Below are 14,290 nucleotides of genomic sequence, written 5' to 3' on the forward strand. Positions count from 1 at the left end.
ATCTGCGTAGTTTTTCTTGATAGTGCTACGGAGCCTCTCATCTCGGCCTGAGCTATGCTCTGCATATTTTCAGTGCCTTTTCCTCTCTCCTCGTCACCTGCACCTAAAACGGAAAACAATGCATCATGCTACACTAGGAGATTTTTGGATTTGATGTCATCTTCTCATGAGCTATTGCAGGAGCACGTACATTAATGAAATATGGCACAACGACGAACGAGATGAAGGAGCACATGCTAGAAGACTTGCTCGCAGTTGAATGAACATATGAAGCACATTGAGAAGCAAGCGAAAGGGACACATACGCACGCACCACCATCAAGAAAAGATCATGACCATCGAAGACCCCACACAATTTTCCATGCATAGTTGAAGAAATGATAAACAGAGAGCACACTCATCACTTAACAGCATAACAGCTTGACATGTACACCACAATCAACGAGTACACGTTAGCAATGTCATGTCAAGTTGTGTCATGAGTTATCTCAGCCACATCACTACTATAGGCCATAATTGTCGTAATCAAATGTATTGTAATGTGAAATTCCAATAGACGCACATATGAAGTTGAAGAGTTATGTTAGTTGAAAATTCACACGAAGTCAAATAGTCATAGGGGAAGTCGAAGAGTCACAAGGGTCAGCTATCCCCCTCTTCTATATATACCCCCTCATTGTATGAGCAAAAGAATTTTCACCTTGGATCCTCCCACATAACCTTGAGAGTATGTAGTTTGTTCTTTGAGGAGTGAGGAGTGGCTCCAATGTCCCACTACTAGGGCTAGTGATGTATCGTTTACACATGTGTTTTGGAACTTTTTCTTAATTTAGAAGCTTGTCTCAAGCCAGCACGTATTCACACATGTTTGTATTCGTTTGTAAGACTATTCTTTAAATGTTTGTAATGCGTTCTTTCTTAACTACTTCAGTTATTTTATTACTTACATTGTTGAAGATGTGTTGTAGTATTTATCATTGTTTTCTCATCCGTGTGGACTACTCCTTCGGACATTAGACAAACCATCCTTGTGTTTTCTTGGTTATAACGATCGTCACCCTCGTGTGTACTAGTCCGATGGACATTTATGTGTTTTCCCTTGTACTTTGGTTTTAATGACTGTTACATCCAATATGGAATATTCCATTGGATGTTGGAAAAACCCTTTTTGTTTTCGCGTGTGTCTCTCCCTGGGTGGTACTACTACCTCTCATCTAGAGGCTCACTTTTACCCTCTCCCTTACAACAAGAGAACGTACACACAAAGTTACATTACGTGCGCAAGAGGCATACTCAACTCACTTTCTTGAAGTTACAAGAATAACACTCTCATGTGTTGAACAAAAAGAGGTAAGGAAAATCTCTAAGATAATGGAAATCAGGCCATCGTATTGGATGAGACTCCTACAACAAACAGTGTCAGGTCTAGTTGGGACTTCATACCAGGGAGATCCCCTAGATGTTGGCAGGTCCAACACCGTCAATCGAGTACAAGTGAGTATTTTCCCCTCATCATTTCATCATTTGTTCAACCTTTTTTATATAAAAAAAAATGCCCATGCATGGTGAATTATTAAAGTTCATGAAAACACTCATACACTCTACTCTTCATGAAACTTTAGAAATTAGCATGGACACTCCTTCCAACATTATAATCTCTCTACAAATTGCACAAGAGAAGATAGAGATTTTGCAACTTGAGTCCCAATTACAACGGTATGAGTTAAAATAGTGTAGTCATCATCCTAAACTTGTTTTTGTTGAGAACAACCTTTTATTTGAGATTGGGGTATATTCTCATCAACATCTAGAAATTTCAGATGTTGTACCCATTTCAAGAGTAGATGTGTAAAAAGGTGTAGAATTTCAGTCTACAATTCCCAAGCCCATAATCGAACCTTGGGAATAAGTTATCAATAACAAGAACAAAACTAGTCTTGGATATAATAAGGATGTGCCCTTTCATATTCTAGACTATTCCAAGCCCATACAGTTTCATGATGTTGGGTTTATTCATGAAGATTCATATCCACCTATTCCTGCTCCCCATTCAAAACATATTGTTAGATGGCAACATTGTGATTGAGTTAGCGATATGAAATATCATTGTTTTCGTCTTCATCTGTGTGAGCATTGTAGCCAACAAACTCATCATTCAAACAAATGCTTCAAAAACAAACCTCCTGCAAGAACAAGGATTCACCTTGGATGGATCTCTTCTTGGCAATGGCGTCCGATAACCAAGATTATATTTTGGTCATATGTCAAAATTTCAGCTAGAGTATTAAAATATCTTGCAATTGAGTTCCCTTCATGTTATCACCTTGTATTTGACAAGGGGGAATTGATAGTCATATACAAACTTCAATGATAAATCAAGTGAGCCTAAGCCACAACTTGAACCTACTGCTTAAGCCTACAGCCAAAGACAACCATACATAGATTTAGAGTTGTAGCCAGAGATAGAGAATCCCCTAAGCATGACTTTGGTTCGTGGCCTTCCTTAAACCATCGCAAGTTGAAGACCTCCCTTTTTTGAGGTTGAAGGTCTCCCTTTTCAAAGCATTAAGGAGCACTTCCTCCGGTAGAATACTTTAGCTTCTTGCCAGAATTAGAAGAGTTCCGAGAATTTCACAAAGTGTTCCAGGTTGAGACTCAAAGGTCTTCTTTTTCACAAAAATCGAGAGCACTTCCTCTTGCAAAAGACTTCATCTTCTTGTCAGATTGGAAGAGTTCCACGAACTGCACTAAGCATTCCAATATTGGTGGTCATCCTTAAACCACCGTTGGTTGAGACCTTGAGTTCTGCCACCTTATGCCATCATCCGAGAGAGCACATTCAACTTATTGTTGTTTTTCATTGCTGTATTTTCGTATTAGATCTCTTTTCTTGGAATTGTATATAACCCTTCAGATTAAGGGGGAATGTAGGACACCTAATCTGCTAAGAGTTGATGTGAAATGTGATCAATAAATAAACTCCAAGAAACCACTTGAAAGATGAAAATCAAGCGTCATTAAAATGCATTATTAATATCTATCATTTATATAATAAATATATCACATGCTCATCTTAATATGTTATCCATTATTTTTATCCATTATTTTTATATGTTAATCATTCACAAACTATATGTACATATTCAAAAGGATCATTACATGGACACTACTTTATATGCGCATATATAAACAAAACACAAGATATTTTAGGTCTTATTTGTTTGAAATTTCCCGAGATGAATAGAGGAACATCCTCTTCTGAAAAGACGAAGATCTTATCTAATGAAGAGGCTTATTAGAATGTTAACTACGTTAGGACGAACATCCAACAACCAACTTGTAATATTCAAATTTTCATAAATAAAAATGTTTCTGAAAATCTATCAAAATTGATCAAAATCACTTAGTGTTATTTTTATAAATTAATTACATAGAAATAAGATAATATTTTTTTAATTTGTTGAAATCATCGGTATGCAAATCCATATAAAATGTTTCGTTTCTCTAAGCCACTTTAGGCCTATTTACACATTCCTTCCCTCATAAAAGATTTATTTTTCGTAAAATTTAGATATATTCGTCTTATAAAATAATTTATTAGACATTTTTGTAAGTCACTCTAAGACTATTTGCACATTACTTTCCTTATAAAGTAATTAATTTTCTTAAATTTTAGATATATTTGACTTATACAAATTTATTATTTGTATCATTTTTTTAAGTCATGCACGTGACCAAGATATGACATGTGACCATTCGTAGGGAAACTTGTATAAACAGAAACTTATAATTCTTTTCAAGTTAAACATTATTTTGAGAACGAGAGAGAGCGGCTTTCAGTTTTTGAACCTGAAGCAGGGAAATATAGAGAATTTGTGTGCATGGTTACATAGGTTTAGAAGTGCAAATTCATACTTTGCTATGAAATATAATTGAAAAATGATAAGTTCTTTTAGTTTTTGAAATGCGAAAATGTAAATACAAAGAATTTTGGAAAATAGAAGAATGTAATTGAAAAATTTGTGATAAAATATAATAAATTTCAAAAAAAATTAAATTTTTTATATTTATAATAAAATATATATAATTGTTGGTTTGGGGAAGCTTAATTTGTAATGGCCATGGAAACGAAGTCTTACTGAGTCAGAAGTTTTGGGTTTCGGCGCTTGATACATCCGGTGTTAAGATGGATCTAGGTTGGTTTCAGCCATGCGCAGTCATATGAAATTTTCCGAACATCTAATTATTTTGATCATTTTAAAGATGCTAAATATGTATAAGATTAATTTGGTCAATTTAATCTAAAATTTTCTTAGTTACCTCTCTTTGTTGAGATGAGAGAGACTGCATTCAAAATGATGAAATACAAATTTTGACTGCAAAGTGTCAATGAAAAAATTTTGATAGGCAGAAAATGTGAATACTAAGAATATAACCAATTACAAACAATATTCATTAAATCAATCTAAAACTATTTTCTTCCATTGTTCTTATTGTCACACATATTAGTTTTTCCATTTTCTCATATCGATCATATGAAAAGAGTAGTTGGAATCATAGACCATTCAAATATTTAACTCGTGCTACTATAGTAGACAACATACCTTGTCTCTGTTCCTCTCCAATATTAATAGTAGTTTTCTTGAAATTCAATATTTAACTCGTGCTACTATAGTAAACAACATACATTGTCTCTGTTCCTCTCCAATATTAATAGTAGTTTTCTCGAAATTCAATCGTTGTGACTTATGGAGGGTTAAACCGGAAACAATTTTCAATGGTAGTTATTTTATATTACTGTGTTTGAATGCAAAGTAATTAAGAATTTTGAATAGACAATTCAAATATTTAACTCGAGCTATTGTAGTAAACAACATACCTTGTCTATGTTCCTCTCCGATATTAATAGTAGTTTTCTCGAAATTGAATCATTGTGACTTATGGAGGGTTAAACCCCAAATAATTTTCAATGGTAGTTATTTTCTATTACCACTTTTGAATGCAAAGTAATTAACAATATTGAATGATGGAAAATGGGAATAATAAGAATGTACCCAATTATAAATAGTTTATAATTTCAAGAAGAAAACATTTCGGGTAAGCAAACATTTTATTTACGATGAAAATTCAAGTATTGTATTTATGGTTGAATAATTTTTATGTTCTTACACTGAGAGAGAGTGTGTATGTTTTGGGGGTGAGAAGGAGAGACAAGGCAAGATAAAGATATAGATGGTGGGGAGAGGGAAGAAGAGAGAGGCAAAGACAAGGAGGGAGGAAAAGATATGGCTATGGAGAGAGAAGGGGAAGAGAGAGAGGGAGGGGAAAGGAAGAGAGGGAGAGAGAGATATATAGATATGGAGAGAGAGAGTGTATGTTTAGGGGATGAGATAGAGAGATAAAGAAGGAGAGACAATGGGAGATAGAGATATAGATGGAGGAGGTAGAGATGTGCATACACTTAAATCAATGCACACTATTAATCTAATTTCTTTGAAATTAATGTACATTATACATCTTGTTGCATCAAACCAAAAATTAACATCTACACTAAAATCAATGCATCTAGTGCAAACAATCAAATAGGATTAGAAATCAACATCTATACTAAAATCAATGCATATAGTGCAAGCAATCAAATAGGATTAGAAATCAATATTTAAACTGAAATCAATGCATCTAATGCAAGCAATCAAATATGAGGAGAAATAAATGTCTACACTAAAATCAATGCATCTAGTATAAGGTATTAAATATGATTAGAAATCGACATTTAAACTAAAATTAGTGTATCTAGTGCAACGATAAAATAGGATTAGAAATCAATATCTACACTAAAACCAATGCATCCTATGCAAGCAATCAAATAGGAATAGAAATCAACATCGACACTACAATTAATGCATCTAACGTAAGGAATTAAATAGAATTATAAATCGACATCTACACTAAAATCAATGCATATAGTGCATGTGATCAATAGGATTAGAAATCAACAACCACATTCAAAAACATAAATATTCATGACTTTCTAGATCTAACTTCTATGCATATATTTGTCTTTGTGAGAATCTTTATTCTTTCCTCTCTCTCCACCTTCCATTATCTGTCTACCTCCCTCCCCCTCTCCTTCTCTCTCTTTCCCTCCCCCTCTCCTTCTCTCTCTTCCCCTCACTCTCCCTCGTCTCATTCTATCTGCCTCTCCCTAACTTTCTCTATCTTTCTCTTCTTTCATCTCTCCCATTGCTATCTATATTTATACCTCCCTCCATCTCTCCTTATTTGTCTCTCTATCTCAACCCCCTAAACATATGTCACACTCTTTCTCTCTCTCCCCATATCTATCTATCTATATATCTATCTCTCCTTATTCCTTTCCCTCTCTATCTCTTGCCTCTCTCTCTCTCTCTCTCTCTCTCATATTTCCCTCTTTCTCCCTCCCTCTCTTTGCCTCTATCTTCTACTCGCTCGCCCACTCCATCTATATCTTTATCTCCCCTTGTCTCTCCTTCTCACCCACAAAACATACACATTCTCTCTCCATATCTCTCTCTCTCTCTCTCTCTCTCTCTCTCTCTCTCTCTCTCTCTGTCTCCCCTTCTCTGGCTTTCCATCTCTCTCTTGTCACTCCCTCTCCACCTTTCTCTCTCTATGTCTTTCTTCCCCTTCCAGCTCCATCTCTCTCTACCCCTCTCTCTCCTCTCTGTTAAGTCCTCTCTCTTTTACATTCCTCTCTCTTCCCTTCTCTCCCACCTCCCTCCGTCTCTCCCCCATCACACACACACTCTTTCTACACCCTCCAACTTTGTCACTATCTCCCTCTCCCCTTCTCTCTCTCCTCCTCTCTCCCCCCTCCATATCTATGTCTCCCTGTCTGTCTCTTCTACTTCTTTCCCTATCTCTATCCTCTCCTTTTCTCTCTCTTTTCTCGTTTCCTCTCTCCCTCATTTCATCTCCATCTATCCCTTGTCACTCCCTCTCTTTTCCCTTCCAAATCCATCTCTTTGCCTCCCTCTCTCCCCCTCCTCTCTCTCTTCCTTTCTCTCTCTCACTGTGCCTCTCACCTCTATGTCTTTCTCCCACACTCTATTCCCCCTTCCATCTCTCTCTTTATTAAATATGATCCCATTGTATTGTATTTAAGAGAGTATCTAAATTAATAAAAAACAATTGGTTGTAAAATATTAAACCTATATTTTGGATCAATCATGTTAAAGAAAATACAATAATAACAAAATTAAAAGAATCACACACTTATCACTTTGCTTTCTGATGGCTGGATCCTTGGTTAAGATGCATCTATCCTAGTTCTTTATAATATTATTTATATTATATAAATTTCACATATGTATATATTAAAGTATTCTCATTTTTTAATTTATTAAAACTTCCACTTAATCTCTATGAAAATATTGTTAGTAGTCGTGAGCATGGAGGGTTTAGATATTCCTCGAGAGTAATTATAACATTTTTTCTCTTAGATTTAATTAAAAAATGTTATAAAATTAAATTAAAATAAAATATTTGTATTTTGAAATAAGTTATTGTTTTTTGGCATGTGGTATTGATAAGACATGGTATTGGCCCATGGTACTTTAACAAGTAAAAGCCTAGATCCATAACATGATAATCAAAAGCATTGATAAACCATGGTAGTAGCCCATGGTATTATAGTTCTCTTCCCTCCTTTCCCTCTCCATCTTTCTCTTGTGGTTATTGGCCCATGGTATTGTAAAAAAACCTACTTAGAAGTTAATAATATCCATGGTAAATATTTATAATTAAAATATTTTAGGTCACATGCCACCCTAAATATTACATTCTACTCAATATTTCCCCTTACTCCTATTAATTTTATTGAACACCTTCCATTATATTGAGTTTACCTTTCTACAACTGAAAACACCACGAAATTTACCTCGTTATTATTACATAATATGCCCAATTGAATCAAGGGCTTCTTTTACCTATTTTTCTTTGTTATTCAATGAAGAAACGTTACACATATCTTTAGTATATATTACCCAACACATATATAATAACGTTACACATATATTCAACATATACAATATATATTAGCCGACAAATATTTACGTGACAACATCTCCCTCATATTTTTTTAGTATTTTTTGTAATGTAACATCGTTACGTGACAACATCTCCCTCATATTTTTAATATTTTTTTTAATATAACGTTATGTTATGTGAGAACATCTTCCTCATATTTTCTTAATATTTTTTTTTAATGTAACGTTATGTTCATTAATATTTTTTAATGTAACTTTATGTTAAGTGACAACATCTCCATTGTATACTAGGCTCTCCACCCAATTATTTATTTCAATAACAAACTAAATTCATTCCCCATAAAAACTATTAAATTTTAGAATATATGAACTTAGTATTTAAAATATAGGAAAACTAATATTAAAATGACACTTTTTTATAATTTTTTGAAATTTGAATGACTAAATGCGGATAAATAAAGATAAAATCACATGGTTCTACAAATTTAAAAGCGTCGCGAAGGAAGGAGATGATTATTTCCACGCCTCAGCTTGTCTTATTTCAAAGGCCAACACCGCCTTAGCTTATTCAAATGTGAAGGGGCAGCACCACCTGGCAAAATCAATATTTTAATTGATGTAACGGACTTTAATTTTGTTATAAATAGAAATAGAGATGATCAGCGAGATTGTGTTTAATTTGGCAGCTTTCAGCTGCGGTTTATTGGCTTCTCGTTATTGTGTTCTGTTTCTTTCAGTAAACATTCCTAACCTTCCAAATCTCTTTTAGCAAAAATAGTCGCATCTTTTATGCTAGTAATACAAAATAGAAAAAATAAGGTAAGTCACTCATCTCTCGTATAAAATAAGTCAGCTAATCTACATCTCTTCCACTGTTGTCTGTGTACTTCAAGATTAAGCATTCCACTGCTGTAATAATTAACACGGGTACCTCATGCACAAATGAGAGACTTATGATCCATTAATGTTAAACGTACACGACAAATTAAAGATATCTCAAGAAAAATAAAACTATCACATAAACCAACTTCTAATCAGGGACGATGAGTTTACAACGGAGCCTTGTTTTTAAAAACATAGAGCTTCTTCCTACCGCGATGGAATGGCCATGGAAGCGACGGAACAAACAGAGACTGCAACTAAAGTAGACAAAATAGTAATTGAAGTAGGTATTCGCCCTTTGTCCTTCCTCAGAAACATGGCCTCCAATATAGGATAACCACTGATGACAATGAAGCTGCACAAAATTAACTGCAAAGTCATACACTCAAAAGCCGAATACCCTTCTCGCAGGATTCGTGCTAATCCACCCACTACAGATATCAAGTTTATTACTACCAAGGTTGCTGGTGGAACAAACAAAGGAGATGCCACACCAAACTCAAAAATTTCGGCCTCGTATCTTTTGGCTGCTTCACTGTCCACTACTTTGTTCGTCAGCTCGAAGCCCACCTCCGATACACCAATCATGTTGCCAGCGAATTCAATTACAGCAAAGAGATAGGCCGAAACCCCTTTTATCATCCACATTCTCTGTTCGTTCCACCAACGATTAAGCGAACCCACGATCCATATATACTCAAACAGACTGTAACCATATGCAGATATTGCTAACAAAGCGAAGAGAAAGAAATATGAACTAGATAACTGCGCATAACGAAAAATAAATAATTAGTAATGAAAATTAACAGGCCAAAAATACAATGCGGAACGATACCTCAAAATAAAAAAGGATTTCCAAAGGTTCTGCATTTGAGAAAAATACCTTGGGAAATAATGAAATACCACGGAGCATGCAAAGACCAGGAATTAATCCGTAGCAAAGTTTATGCATGGAAGACAGAGACCATAGCGGGTAGTAACTGTAACACATTCTCTGGGCTATTTGTATTCGATGAATCCCATATATATATGGGCAAAACTTGCTCACAAACAATTGCAGGTGACCGACAGCCCACCTTTTATGCTGTGTTAGTGTATCAATTAAATTATTTGGAGCGCACCCCAAAAATGCGCTTCGTCTTGGATTGCAGTAAATAGATCTCCACCCTTTGCACTGTATAACAAAGCCTGACAATATATCCTCCACAGCACAGCCATAAATCATGCCAAACTGCAATAGACAAATTTGAATCTCAGCATTTAATATCCAGCAATCCTTTCACTCGATACGATTATGTAGTGACACTGGAAATGGGACTTGCCTCTTTGCCCCACAGGGTGTTGTCCTCGTATGTGCAATTTGCAAGTTCTCGTGCATCTTTCAGCATCTTCGATGAACTTGCTTTATCTTTCGCAACTGTTTCTTCTGCACAAACAAAGGCGGATGCAGCTTTATGATAATTTGAGGAGCTCTGTCGTCGCTCAGTCCCACATAAGGCCTCCCTGCGGTGAATGCATCCGGTGCCTACGTAGAATGGACCATCAATTCCATCTTGTCCTTTAAAATCGATCTGCATATGAAAATTTACAGCTCTCATTACTAAGTTTATCTGCAGGTTTTCACACAATTTCGCAGATCTGAAAGCTCTATATACCCACCTCGGCGAATATCCTGAGACTATTTCCATAGATATCATTCTTCGTGATGCCATGAAATACTTGAGGGAATTGGACGAAGCCAAACTGGTCACCTGTTTTAGGGTCCAAGAAAAAGCACATGGCTTGACGAAGTGCTTCAGAATTGTTGGTGTACATGTCGCAATCAAGAGTGAGAATGAAGGGAGCATTGCTCATTACGCCAGAGACTCTTAGCTGCCAACATCATAAATTATGTCCCTGTAATCTTCGGCGACCTTAACTAGATTATACTCCTAAATGTACTAATCGACTGCTTTCTTGGTAACAAAAACAGTACACATGAAAATATATTACCAGAACATTAAGAGCACCAGCCTTGTAATGGTGGGGAATTCCAGGTCGCTTCTCACGGGAGACATATATAAGACCGGGCAGATCATTTCCTTCAATGTCCCTGTCCTCTCCCTTCTCCAGTAAAATCTGCACTCGCCATTCAAACATTCATATATATATATATAGCATCTGAATATGGACTAAGACAGGCGATCTCAACTAGAGATGTTTAGAACAGCGTAAGTAGATATGATTCGAAAGATTCAGTAACACAGATGACCTGAACTATACTTGGATGATCTCGCCTACTGCTTCCAGAAACCCAGTCCTTGAATCCTTGGTGTTCATTCTGTTTATCTGGTGGAACACTGCCCATCTCCATGACGTTGTTGATTCGATCCTTCAATTCAAAATACATTTTCTGAAAGAACAAAAAATAAAAATAAAGGCTGTTTAAGCCTGGTAAAGGATGTGAAGTAAGTCGAAAAACTACAAGTTAAAGTCTAGTCCTTGGTGGGATAAAACACTACCGACTTACATTTACATGCTTCCAGTCTGTCATGAAGAGCAGATTTACGTTTTCCAGAGCACTGGGATTTGAGAAGTAAACCTCTGGACATCTGTCTTGAATGGAGTATTTATCACAAAATGGAATCCAGATCTTTGCAAAACGTGAAGCTTCCAAGAGAGCATAAAATGTCAGAGGTGATCCTCCATCGTCAGAAACATAACATGACAATTTTCCCATGGGATAATCTATGGCAAGAGCGGACAATACTGTGTTTATAACAGTCAGTGGAGGTTCTTTGAAAGGATCAGCAGTGCAAATAAAGATATCCAAAGGCGGTAAATTGCTCTGAAACCTGTCGATATGGGCAAATTATTTAATATTCATAACATATACATGACACCGTTGAATGAAATCATATTTAACTCTGGTTTAATACTCTGGTGCTGAAACGTAGATGGGAAAATTATTACCTCTTAGAAAGTCTCTTTGGGAAGACTGTTCGTTGAACTGGCCACCATCTTAGGGCTTGGTCCAGAATCCAGCTGTACGAGAAGCCTAGTTCTGCGACAAATATCAGAATCCATGGCCAAGAATCCTCACTTGGGATATACAACAAGCGATAACATATGAGACCGATTATTGCAGAAAAGTGGGTGCACGAATAAGCTCTGTATAAGAGTGATTTCTTTTCCAGTGTAGTATACAAAGGAAAGTCGTTAGGCTCCATCGGCAGCTTGCTTCAATCACCAAACACAGAGCAAGCGCACATATGTGTTGGATTTTTTTTCTACAACAATATCCAATAACCAGGGCATTTTTATAAAGCTCCTGCTGAACTGCTTTAGATAGCAAATTTCGAAAATATCCGGACGAACAGCATGATGTCAATTGACTAATCTCGCTGCTTCACAGTTGTCCATTGGATTTTAAAATCTTCTGGAATCCTGCCATGTAAATAAAAATGACCATAAAACTCCAAGTATATTTATATGCATATTTGATATAAAGACAAAAAAAAAAAAAAACTAAAAAGCAAGATATTCTCTGCATTTTGTATGGCTGGCATTTTGAACCTTATCGTCTGAAGTTCACTCGACGCAACATTACTCGAACGGTTAATATTGGTTACGCGTGTTAGGTATTTTTAAAGGGGAAAATACCAAAACCAGACATTCTAACACCACAGAGCCAATGCTCTGTTTCCACTGTTCCAGGACCTTTGTGCACAGGGAAGCTTTTTTTTTTTAAAACAAATCTACTCATAACATAGTATTACACAGCCATAAAATCATTTCAATTCATTAAAACAAAAACACTGATACACATTCATCCTCTTTCACTCAGAGGGATTTACCAAAATTACTTTCACCCATCAAAAATAAAAACTCTGTCTTTTCTCTCCACCTGAGATTTCACTATGCTGGGTTTACTGCTATAAAACCCCATTTACATTTACTGATGTAAAACTCCTTTTACAGGCTGCTGTAAAACAAAATTTACACAGACTTACAAAACACGCTCCACCATTTTCTTTATGCCCTGCTGTGCAAAACCACACATGGTTTTTGCTACTCCTCTGTTTTACTATGTCTCACAAAACATTACAACCTGTTCCATGTAATTTCTTCGCACTGCTGTGCATTTGTTTTTCTCCTTGCAAGATCAACAGAGATCTACGCATAAAAACATTCACATTCACTTATGCACTTCTGTGCATCACCATAGTTTTCTTGCAAGTTTTTCACTGCAGCAAAAAACTAATTTTTACGCACTCTCATATACATTCCTCTTTTCACCATGCACTCTATACATTTTACAATTTTCCATTTTTTTTAACATATGCTGCCCCATCTATTCCTTTTACAATGGTCCATGTATAACAACCCGGGAGCACCCTTTTTTTTCGTTCCATGTGTTTATATAAAAAAATAATGGTCAACGCTCCTTTTAAAAATATGACACATATAGTGTATGTGCCCATACCGCCGTGCATATAAAAGAACATTAAAATTAAATGTTCTACCACCCATTTACGACCTCAATAAATTCAATTTAATTCCTTTTCTGCGGTGGTCAACAGGAAAACCAAGCACGCCACGCAAACCATTGAATTGACGCAGGCCCGTGCACCTTCAAGAATCGACGGCTGACAACACGCAAGGAGATCGGACGGCGGAGGTTGATATCGGAAACCATACAACTGCTGAAGTTTACCTCCCGAGAACGTGACGTTGCGTTACGTCAGGTCAGAAACACGTGGCGGCTCCAAATTTTCTCGGGTTGAAGAGTACGGAGATTCCCTTCGCCGGAAACTGGCCCGAGAACTCTCCGGTGGGTTTGCCCGACGGTTTCTGGCGTCTGCGTTGAAATTACGATTTCAACACTCCCCTTTAATTTCAACAGCTGGGCATTCAAGCTGACCCAAACACTTCCTCACATGGAGGGATTCACCAACTGCTTCTGATGCAGTTCACAAACAACAAATTTGTCTTCCTCTTAATAGAGGGATTAGCCTGAAACTGTGCTTAAGAGCACCTTCCTCATGACAGAGGGATTCACCATAACAATGTGCTGAAGAGCACCTTCCTCTTGACAGAGGGATTCACCTGTGACTATGCTGAAAAGCTTCATCCTCTTGATAGAGGGATTTACCACACTATGCTGAAAAGCATCTTCCTCTTGACTGAGGGATTCACCATGAAACTGTGCTGAAAAGCACCTTCCTCTTTAATAGAGGGTTTCACCAAATGACTGTGCTGAAAAGCAACTTCCTCATTAACAGAGGGATTTACCAAACAGACACTGCTTTACATGCAGTTTCAAAAACAAACAATCATTGCACTGCTGTGTGTGCAAACTCATTACATTGTTCTTTTATGCTGCTGCATATTCTCTGCTG

At 36.4% G+C, this 14,290-nt stretch overlaps 1 protein-coding gene across 2 annotated transcripts; it reads right to left on the bottom strand.

The window, feature by feature from the left end:
• Positions 1–8,962: 8,962 nt before the first annotated feature.
• On the bottom strand, positions 8,963–12,354 carry LOC149208672 (cellulose synthase-like protein E6). Of its 2 annotated transcripts, none has more exons than XM_089396151.1 (8): positions 11,862–12,354; positions 11,419–11,743; positions 11,161–11,280; positions 10,902–11,027; positions 10,569–10,781; positions 10,232–10,480; positions 9,793–10,140; positions 8,963–9,674 (listed from the first exon to the last, which is right to left on the bottom strand). In XM_089396151.1, exons 1-8 carry the CDS (start codon positions 12,116–12,118, stop codon positions 9,117–9,119), a joined length of 2,196 nt encoding a protein of 731 aa, XP_089252277.1. In that variant the 5' UTR covers positions 12,119–12,354; the 3' UTR covers positions 8,963–9,116. The 2 variants fall into 2 exon arrangements, with proteins under 2 accessions (XP_089252277.1, XP_089252276.1); XM_089396150.1 differs by having other exon boundaries at positions 11,161–11,301.
• Positions 12,355–14,290: the final 1,936 nt, after the last annotated feature.

The sequence above is a fragment of the Pinus tabuliformis genome, chromosome 1_2, assembly GCF_031772625.1.
Source record: "Pinus tabuliformis cultivar Carrire ecotype Pingquan chromosome 1_2, CPIR1, whole genome shotgun sequence".
In the NCBI taxonomy this organism is placed as follows: Eukaryota; Viridiplantae; Streptophyta; class Pinopsida; order Pinales; family Pinaceae; genus Pinus; species Pinus tabuliformis.

Bases quoted from the DNA above. Each gene is read 5' to 3' on its own strand.
- LOC149208672 (XM_089396150.1), bottom strand. From the start codon at position 12,118: ATGGAGCCTAACGACTTTCCTTTGTATACTACACTGGAAAAGAAATCA. The intron at 11,744-11,861 runs GTAATAATTTTC...CCATATCGACAG, and splicing joins CCAAAGAGACTTTCTAAGAG to GTTTCAGAGCAATTTACCGC. The intron at 10,782-10,901 runs GTAATATATTTT...TGATGTTGGCAG, and splicing joins CTGGTGCTCTTAATGTTCTG to CTAAGAGTCTCTGGCGTAAT.